At 35.1% G+C, this 10,905-nt stretch overlaps 1 protein-coding gene across 12 annotated transcripts in view; it reads right to left on the bottom strand.

Annotated features, from left to right (window-relative positions):
• Positions 1-2,019: 2,019 nt before the first annotated feature.
• Positions 2,020-10,905, bottom strand: part of SNCA (synuclein alpha) — a 146,559-nt gene continuing 137,673 nt past the window's right edge. For all 12 annotated transcript variants that reach the window (XM_043871463.1, XM_043871457.1, XM_043871455.1 and 9 more), the window contains 2 exons: positions 4,809-4,892; positions 2,020-2,619 (listed from right to left, as the gene is read on the bottom strand). In XM_043871463.1, coding sequence (XP_043727398.1) covers positions 2,587-2,619; positions 4,809-4,892 — 117 coding nt within the window. In that variant the 3' untranslated portion in view covers positions 2,020-2,586. The remainder of the gene's footprint in view (positions 2,620-4,808; positions 4,893-10,905) is intronic.

Raw genomic sequence — 10,905 nt, 5'->3', positions numbered from 1 at the left:
TATCTCATGCTGGTGGGGAGCTTTTGAAAAAGATCTGACTTGGAATGTCAAACCACATATTCAATTGTTGTACTGCCAACTGTGGCCAAAGCCCATCCTGACCTGTTTTGCTAAAGTGCATGGAGCATATGAGGTTAAATAACTCAGATTTGGGGGCTTGAGGTCTGCAAATAAACCTGAGAGCAAGCTAACCATCAGGCCACTTGTCAGGTAGTCGTCTCAGCAGTGGCTATGAGACGAGATTCCTGACCAGGCTTATGTGCCTTGCACTACTTTTTAAGTGCTTTGTTCGAAATAACCACTATTGGTGTATATCTTCCCATGGTATTTTCTAGGTTCATATTAGTGCTAGAATAGAAGGCTTCTTGTACAAAAAGATCTCATTTTCCATGTGGTTTCTTCATTAAGGTATCTAATAAAACAAGAGACTTACCACTTTTTTCCAGTTTGACTATACAGCAGTTTAACATTCTCTACAGTCTGTTTCCAATTATGCAAAAAGGAAACTTTCTTTGGTGATCAGGCTTATAATCATTATATTCATCCTAACTTGCTTCCTTGCCAATGCCTAATATACATCAAATTACTCATGATTGCATATAAGCTGCCTAGCACTTCTAGAATAGTTTCTTAAAATTATATTTTCTACTGATGACTTTTTAAAGGGACTATGCTATTTTTCTCCTGAATAATTCAAAAGATAAATCAAAAGATTGATTTGTATAGGTCTTTTGACATGCAAGTTTATCGTCAGTACCCATGTGGAGTTAACAGATCTTCCCTAATTTAAAACAAAGAAAAAAAAGAAGGAAATAAACGTTTTCTAGAGATATATCCTGGAATTCATATGTTTAGCAGAATTCAAAGGCATCCAGGAAATTTTCATAAATCTAGAGATCTTAAGGCAATTCTTTGGTAGTTCAGAGATGTTTAAAACATATTTCCTAGAAGGAAGAACATTTGTTTTAAAAAAAAGAAAATGCTAGATTAAAGTTAAGTTCTCTCAGAGTCTTTAATGTGCTAATATGCCTTATGAATATTTAAAGAGGACATCATCAAAATTATCTTACACTTCACTATTCTATAGAACTCAGTTTTTGTTTTTATTTATTTATTGAAGTACAGTTGATTTAAAATGTGTTAGTTTCTGCTGTACAGCAAAGTGATTCAGGGGTGTGTGTGTGTGTATTTTTTTCCTTTATGGTTTATCCCGGGATGTTGAATATAGTTCCCTGTGCTATACAGTAGGATATTGTTGTCTATCCATTCTATATATAATAGTTTGTATCTGATAACCCCAGACTCCCAGTCCTACCCTCCCCCTGGCAACCACAAGTCTGTTCCCTACATATTGATACATTAGTCTGTTTCATAGATAACAGTAGTTTCCTTTGCGTCTTATTTTAGATTCCACATATAACTGATATCATACCGTATTTGTCTTTCTCTGACTTACTTCACTTAGTATGATAATCTCTAGGTCCATCTGTTGCAAATGGCATCATTTCATTTTTTTTTTATGGTTGAGTAGTATTTCATTATGTATATGTACCACATCTTCATCCCTCTTGTCAATGAACATTTGTTTCCGTGTTTTGGCTATTGTGAACAGTTGCTATGAATATAGGGGTGTATGTATCTTTGAGAATTATAGTTTGGTCTGGATACATGCCCAGGAGTGCAATTGCTGGCTCATATATTTCTATTTTTGTTTTCTGAAGAATCTCCATTCTGTTTTCCATAGTGGCTGCATCAGCTTACATCCCCACCAACAGTGTAGGAGAGGAACTCACTTTTTTAGTATAGCCTCTTAAGGTACTAGCACATATCAAAACAAACTTTGGACAGTGTTGCTTCAAGAAATTTCCTCACTAAAGGGTTAAAATTTCATCTCATCTTTTTTAAACACCTCTAAAATTCCTCTTCCTTCAAATGACTGCTAAGAACTTTAAGTTAGTTGTGTTAGTTCTTATTTCACGTTGTTTATAAGCATGGTTTTATTATTAAAGTGAGAGGGGATAAAATTTTTGTAATGAGATACCATTTTATTTTAATTTTCACCATTTATATACAAACACAAGTTAATAAAACATACCACAAAACAGTAAAATTTTATAGTTAATATTTATAGGTGCATAGTTTCATGCTCACATATTTATTGTATATATTAACAAATTTCACAATACATCATTATTCTTTAGAATCATTAAAAGACACCATAAAATCTTATAATCTATGATAGTAAATCACTCACAATTTTTCAACAGCAACAAAAAAATAGTGAAGATTTAGAAATAAGTGGTAGTCACTTAGGTGTTTTTAATTTGTTTTGACATTTTATATTTGAAGCCACAATATCCACAGCACACAAAGACCCTGCTACCATTTATTCAGTGAGAGGGAAGCACCGAAACGCTGAGTTGGTGGGGCAGGTACAGATAATCCAATCACTGCTGATGGAAGACTTCAAAACACACTGTGAAAACTTTGAGAAAAATGTCATGACTGGGCATGTTGGAACTGAGCTCTTGTACAGGGTGGAACATCTGTCAGCAGGTCTCAGGAAATTGGGAGCAAAGATATCTCTTAGGCTTCGGGTTCGTAGTCCTGATACCCTTCCTAGTATAAGGAAAATCAGAAAGGCAACATGAAGTTTAGTATAAGTGACCAGTAATCAAGGGCTTCAGAGAAAATGGGATAGGACATGGCTTGCCATTTTGAAAAAAGGATATAACAGTTCCAGAACAGTTCTGGAACTATTCTCCTACATCCAATACAATTTTCTTTTTAATAGTTTCATCTGACTGTCAAATACAAAAGTAAATTAATTAGGGTGGTAGTCAGAATTAGATATCTGAATTCTACTTCCAGGTGTGCTGTTGAACAATCTATGACCTGGTCCTGTAGAACAAAGTAGCTAGTCTGTCTTACCTGGCTCTCATTTTCTGCAACTAAAGTGTGAGAACCAAATCAGGTAATTTTTTAGAAAGAAATTAAGACACTTAAAGACAAGTCACATTTTCTCTCCTTTTACTTTCCCAATTGGAAATTTCATCTTCATCTGCAGCTTTAATTATTTCTATTTCAAAGCTCCTCCTTTCCCCTACAATATTTGAATAACACGTACAATAAAAATATTAACGGTCTTAACCAAAGAGGCCAAATTAGTCCTCCTAAAGAACAACTCTAATAATATCAGGATCCTGCTAAAAAACAAACATGTTTTCAATACTCAAGCTGCTTTCTGAATAAATTACAAACTTAAATGGCTAGCTTTTTCTAGTATTTCACAAGTCATCTTGGACAAATCTCTGCAGCCTTCATCTGTCACTATTCTCAGAGCCTTAATCACATTTAATTACTCACTGTTCCTCAGACATATCCACCTGGATACCCAGGCATGTGTGCCTTGGAGATTTTCTTATGCTAGGATGTCCTTCCTTCATTTTGACCTGTCACATCTCCCACCTTTTCCCACCCACATCACCACCACCCCTTCTATAAAACTTACCCTGATTGATCTAAAAAAAAAAATTCTTATAAAATACTAACTTTGTGCATGATGCATATTTTTGCCCCTGTGATGCCTCATGCATAAAAGGCAGTAATGTTTGTCAAGGGTATCATGATAAATAAATGAAGGGATACATTTGTATTTTTTTTTAATCAAACATACTAAAGTGTAAACTCCTTGTGTTCTTGTACTAGCAAATACTCTTTTATTCTCTATAGTGTTCAGCATTGTGCCATGCGTTGGGAGCTCAAAAAGTTTGCTCGGGATTTCCCATAAGATCATACAGAAAAATCCCAAATGAACTTCTTGGCCAACCCAATATAAAAAAACCCAGAATATTGGTAAAATTAGGAAAAAAACAATTTAGTCTGTTTCTACAAGTGGGAGATTATCAATATACTTTTTAAAAATGCAATAAGAATAACCCTACTATAACACACTTTAACTCAGGTTTTAATGGTGATGTCTTGTTTTGATATCAACATAATATTGTTCTCACAGAATTAGTGCTCCCTCTTCTATTTTTTTGATAAGTTAATTGACATTAATTGTAATTAGTTGATATTTCTTTAAATGTTTGGCAAATTTTACCAGTGAAGCCATCTATCTAGTCCTGGAATTCTCTTCATGGCTAGGTTTTTACTTTTTTAATAATTCAATATTTTTGTTAGAAATCTATTCAGATTTTCTATTTCTTCCTGAGTCAGTCATTCATCTAAAGGTATTTTCTAATCTCCCTTCTGAAACATTTTCTATTAAAGAAACTTTAAATTATGCTGTTTAGAATGCTAGACTGAAATATATACATTATTAAAAACCATGCATTTATCATATTTCTACTCTATAATTTTGATTTACTTTTACTATGCACACATCCAGCTGGAAATGTATGGTCAATAATAATTATGTTCTCTTGGTAATTAGTTGATTTCTCTTAACTTTCCATTTTGAGATTTGTTTTAGAAGGTAAAGTTTCTAGTAAAATAATTCTTTAATGTAGGGATCAGCAAACTCTTTCTGTAAAGGGCCAGGCTGAAAATATTTTAGGCTATGTGGTGCACATATGGTCTCTGTCACTGCTGCTGCCTTTTTTAAAAATAACTCTTTACAAATGTAAAAACGATTCACAGCTTGCAAGTTATCCACATGCTAGACGTCCTGGATCTGGCCAACTTGTGCATCTAGAGAGTAAGGTAAGGGAAATCTGAAGGTGACAGACTTGGGGTACTGATTATTAGACCCAATCTGAACTTTTAAGCTTTCTGTTTGGAGTTTTATATGTATAAATTCCTACCTCAGAAGGCATTTCATAAGCCTCATTGTCAGGATCCACAGGCATATCTTCCAGAATTCCTTCCTGGGAAGCTCCTTCTTCACCCTAATATTTAAATGAAAAACAATCAAAGATTATGAAGAGGTACCATTATTTACTTCTAAAAATCACAATCATATTTTGAAAAAAATCTTATACACAGTACTGTCAGGGATGTGGTAAAAAATGGCACTCTTTAATATTACTGATAACATTCTAAACTATACAGTGCCTCTGGTAAAACATTGAGACATTGAGGCTGCACATGTTATTTACCCTAAAAATGTATGATTTTTTTTTTTTGCCAAGTAACTTACCATTCAGAAAACAGTCCAAAGCTAGAGAACAAAGGTGTTTTTAATAGGATCAGTGACAGAATAAAAAATTCTTAACCTAAATAGATGATGAGATAGAAATATCATTCAGCTATTCAATAGATAATTATGAAAGCATCTATTACTGTGACATAAGTTATATGAAAATAACCTCTTTTATAATGTTTAGCAGTATGTAAGTGTTGTATATATTACAGATATAATAGGTAGAATTCAGATACAAAGGTGAAACAGACTGGAAAAAGGCACAACAAAATATTAAGAGAACTATTTGTTGGGCAGTTATGCATATATTTTTGTAATCTTTTAACTTATATAACAATTTATAATATAAAAGCATACATATTTTGTACTTTATTTCTAATGATGGCAAAGAAGCAAAAAAACTGAAATTTCAAGATTGAAACTGTTATATTTGGAAGAACAAAAATCAAATATTTGGTCAGAGGATACCACAAATTCAACCTGAAATGGTCATGGTTTTATTACTGTTCTTCATTAAGTAACTTTTGTTGCTTATTCCAGAAAAGGAATTATATAAAGGAGTCATTGAAAATTGAAAAAGCAAGGAAACAACATGAACCTATATAGAATTACTCAAATATATCAAATAGTCCTTCAGTCAATGTGGCTTCTATTTAAAACTATGCCTGATGTGGGGCTTCCCGGGTGGTACTTAAGAACCTGCCTACCAATGCAGGAGACATAACAGAGGCAGGTTCGACCCCTGGGTCAAGGAGATCCTCTGGAGGAGGGCATGGCAATCCACTCCAGTATTCTTGCCTGGAGAATCCCATGGACAGAGGAGCCTGACAGGCTACAGTCCATAGGGTTGCACAGGGTCAGACATGACTGAAGTGGTTTTGCACGCACACGTCTGATGTAAATAACATCTCCCCATGTCTTCGTCATGTGAATGACTGACAGGGAGAGGGATAAGGAAATGGCTGACAGCAAGAAAAGGTCAAACTAAAGCCTGTTCTTAAATTAGCAGGGCAGAGAATTTTATAGGTCATCCTCCTCTGCCCAACTCCTGTTTAATTGATCTAAAAAGTCCCAGTAGTTTACAAATGAAATAAGGTAATATAAACCTTCCCTAAAATATTTTACTTCTAAACATGGAATAAAGGTGGTGTTTTCAGTATTTTACCTTTTGGTAATGTCAAGAATACAAGTTCTGCTGATTGGTGGTTAGATATAAGGAGTGTAATATCAAAAGACTTGAGTTAAGATCCTAGCTGCTAAAGCTTCCAGATCTTTCATGATGTTGGGCATGTTTCTTAAGCTTTCTATAAGCATCAAATAGCCTTGGTAATAAAATGGGGCAACAATACCATTTTTTCATTGGGAGGAGCCAGTGACATCATTATCCCTCTCATTAGCATTTAGATTAACTTTTAGTGATAGTCAAGTATGAGGATAATAAGGTAAATTTCCCATTACTATCATTTTAAGCTCTTAGAGCTTTATTTCTCTAACCTAATTTGTTTAAAGATTTTGATACAGACTGGACAAGTCAATATGCAGAACTGACTTGCTTTCTACCACAAATAAGATGTTAATTGAACAACTAAGACTGGTGAATGTTATGTTTATGTGTGTATATGTGTACTTGGGTGTGTCTGTTGCACCTTTCAAAGTTCATCCAAGTAATGAATTCTTTGGCTAGACTGATCATGTATTGGGCTCAAGTGAAAACCACCCCTATTAATTTTAAATAATGATTTACTTAGGTTGCAAGTATTTAATAACTGCTTATTTTTAAGAGTTGATGCATTTCTGACCATGTATTTACCTAATGCTTAAAATTACACTTCAAATATCTATAGTTTTTAAAATAAAATATGTCACTTGTGGGTCAGGGCTTGAGAAACAATAGATATAGTATTAAAGAGGCCAAGTGATGAGGCAGAAAGGAAGATACTTAGGTAAATGGGGAAAAGTGGAAAAAAATGAAACAAATACCAAGATGGTCAATAAGTATCAACATGTCATAAGAAGAGGCCTATATTTTCAGATATCGTTATTATCTAAAGGAATATATGTTGATTTCACAAGTCTGACCACTAAGACTTTAAATGTTCTTTAGAGAATAAGACTATTGATTTCGTTAAAATAAAAACATGTTAATATTAATAAGCTATCATTAAGATATTTACCTGTATTACATTATATGAAGTAGAAACAGCTCATAGATATCCCTGAGGCAGGATATCCTTAACAACATCTTCCCAATAAAATTTGGATTTAAAGAGGTTTAGTAATTTGCTCAAACTAGCAGAGGTGACTCTAGACTCTGTGCCGTTAACCACTATCTTGAGCTACTTCCCTAAAAGAATTTTGGGATTCAAAATGTTTTATCTACAGATTGTAGAAACTGAGCAACAGGAAATTCTGTCATATCCCTGACTATGCCTTGACTGTTCCTTTAGGACCCAGTTAACAGTCTGTTCCTTGTAAACAAAATTGTCTCATAACTTGATTGCTGAAATCCACCAAAGAAGTTTATTCACAAGCATTGTATGTTCTATGGGCCCTCTGTACCCTTCATACTATAAAAGTTTACCCAGAAGGGAAAAAAAACAAAAAGTATTAGTCAAAACACAAGTGAGAATTGCCTTTGTTTATCAAAAGACTGGTAAATTCTCTAGTGTGTATTAAAAAAAAAAAAAAAGAAACTAGTGAGGGTTAAGGAAATAGTGGGGATGAAGTGGCAGTATAAAAGATAATTACTCAAAATTCTTTAAAAATAGGGATTATGATGCTCAATTTCCTATTTTCTGTCCAGTCTTGTGCCGCAGTATAATTTCACTATCCTACCATATCTTTCACACATAGCCTGTTGGCTCTAAATATTCATTAAAGTGCTACCCAGGGGTCAGAATAGGATGGGACAGTATGAGGAAAGCACAGCAGAGGTAGGAGATGGACTGCATAATTGGAAGCAAGGAATTGGAATCAGAATCGACCAGGAAAAATGTGTCACAGGAAAAGCATCAAACATGTATCTTGCCCTTCTGGTAAAAACTGTACCCTAGGGTAAACAAATAGTTGATGACCACAGGTTTTCTCTATATAGATAGTCTTTTCTTCTAAGAAAGGAATGATTAGAATTTATCACCTTTTTTACAAGGAATCTAGGCAAGGATCATTAATGGCTTGCCAATGTGACATGAAGAGATATAATTGCATACGTGTGCCCTGATGGCAGATATATCAACACCTATAAAAATATCTTTGCCAAACATTAGAATTTCATTGAAATCTAAATATCACTAGAACTGACAGTTTACAGCAAATATAAGAGACTGAAAAGCAAGTTCACATCATTGGATGCAATCAGCAAATTTTGGACTGTGGGAAATGATGCAGGACAAGTAACTACTTCAACAAGTAAATTTTGCAAGAAAAACAAGTTTTGGGAAACCTATAAAGTGGACTTGAGAGAGCATTAGAAAATTACAATTTAAGAATCTTATTTCAGTCTTATTTGGAATCCTAGTATAAGAAAATGGGAAACAATACATGAGAGGGGAGAATTTCAACATTGCTTTGGATATTTAATTAAGGAGTTACTGTTTATTTTTAAAATGTAATATTGAGGTTTTACTTAAATTCCTTAAATGAAAAAAATAAGCAAAAATTTTTAGATCAGAGAAGGTATCTGGGTATTTGCTTGGAAATTATGTGGTTTGGATAGAGAGAAATGAGTAGGCTGTATAAGAAACAGGAATCTATGTGATGGTGATTGGCTGCATTTCAAGGGAAGCAGGATATGTACCCTAAAATGTGACACTTTGGCAGGTGGATTACTTGAAGTGAAGGCAGTCAAGGCCCAGCAGACTCAGGAGTAGCTTTTTACCTCCTCCATAACTGCCAAAAAGAGCATGGATTAGAGGCCTGTACCAAAAAGAGCTCTTACCAGAGATAACTTTATTTTTTCTTTAATCTGAAAGCTTCATCTGCATGGCAAGGCAAGCATCTGATTACCAAACATCTGTTCTTCTCATCTTCCTGTGAATTGCCCTTCTCCCTTTTGAAACTCTGGCCCCTATCCTATTCTTTAGCTCAGGGTAGTATATAAGCCTCAATTGCCTGACTGCCTTTGAGTTTCGTCTTTGTGTGGCTCCCATGTGTATAAAATCAAATTTGTATTTCTCCTGTTAATCTGTCTTATGTCAAAATTTAGTTACGAGACCAACCAAAGAACCTATAAGGAACGAAAGGGAAATTTCTCTTCCCCAATAGTCTGGCGCCCAATGTGGGGCTCTCCTTTGGCTGGACATCGTTTGTTCCACGGCTGCTGCAGCTGAGAGATCCTGGAAGCTCTGGTAGAAGGTAAGAGTCCTTACCACATCAGTTTCCTGGATCTCTGCCTGCAGGATGTGGTGGAAACAAGAGCAAGGAGAGTTCTTTTCTTTTTCTAGATTTAGATTAACAGGAGAAAATATTTGTGTGAACAACTATCTTTGGTATAGTGACTCTGGTAAAGATTTGTTATGAATACTCTTGTTTTCTTTTGTCTTTTGTGCTGTTTGTCATAAAGAGGAAAATCATAGGGTTGAATACAGGCACAGATCCCATAAGTTTGTTGTTTAAACTGGTCTCACAGACTGGTGAGTTCATTGTTCTCACCAGGCTGGTGTCTCAAGAGACAAATTTTGTTGTGTTTCCCCTGTATTGAAAAACAACAACAACAGATAAAGTATTCTTTTTGTCTTGCTCAGCCACATCTGCCTGTTTCAACTTCCCTTTCCTGTTAAGATTTGCAGAGAATAACTGTCCAGATCACTAGGCCCAGGGTATAAAGAATACTTATGTAAATCTTGAAAGCCAGGAAGTGAACTTAGCACAACCACTTGGGATAGGTGGTAGGCCTGGCTTCACTGCTCCTTACAACAACTCCTACTTTTCCAGGGCCCTGTAACTGGGTTGGGTTCTGCTGGCTTCAGGCTTTCCTATGCACTGCAAATATATTCTGGTCCCCTAATGCAAAGAATTGGTGTTTATGGATGGCAGTAGTTTTAGTAAATTACAAAGTCCTTTTACCTCCACTTTCACAGATTTAGAGAGGCATTAAAAAGATTAGTTGCACATTCATAGTCCCACTTACAGGGACTCTGATTCGCTGCTAAGATGTATTCTCCCGGCCATAAATGTTATTTTGGATATAATGTAGTTAACAGAGAAAACAGTTCCTGTGGGGAGAAGGGGAACTCTTAAAGAAGAAACAGATGGCCCAGGCCCTCCTAAATAATCAGGGAAAGGATCAGGTTGAGGCCAGTATTCAGGGGCTAAGAGAAGCAATAGTAGAGGTTTTTCCTCCTGAGGTGAGTTGGTCGAAGATTGAATTGTACAGTCAGGGGAAAAAAAAGAAAAACATTAAAAAAGTTTATCCAGAAGTTTAAAAGGCACACAGCATTAAATCCTGAACTCCAGAACATAGAAATCTTTTGGTTTCCATCTTCTTTGGAAATCTCCTTGATATAAGGGGGCAAATTAAGATAATGTATTTGAGTGGGTGAACCAGCCATTTGATATCACTCAGGCTGCAACCCAACTCTTTGAGGAATTAAAATCAACAGTCCTTGTCTAATAAACCTTCATAAAACCAGAAATGCACCTCTAGAAACAATGCAAAATACACCTATCTTTTACCAACCTCCAAACTTCCCCTTTTGATCTCAAAATTCTTGCACACACTGTAAAAGATCAAGACATTGAAACAAGTGTAAAAAGAAGGA

Source organism: Cervus elaphus, chromosome 17 (assembly GCF_910594005.1).
Source record: "Cervus elaphus chromosome 17, mCerEla1.1, whole genome shotgun sequence".
In the NCBI taxonomy this organism is placed as follows: domain Eukaryota; kingdom Metazoa; phylum Chordata; class Mammalia; order Artiodactyla; family Cervidae; genus Cervus; species Cervus elaphus.
This window is presented reverse-complemented; position numbering and strand designations above follow the sequence as displayed.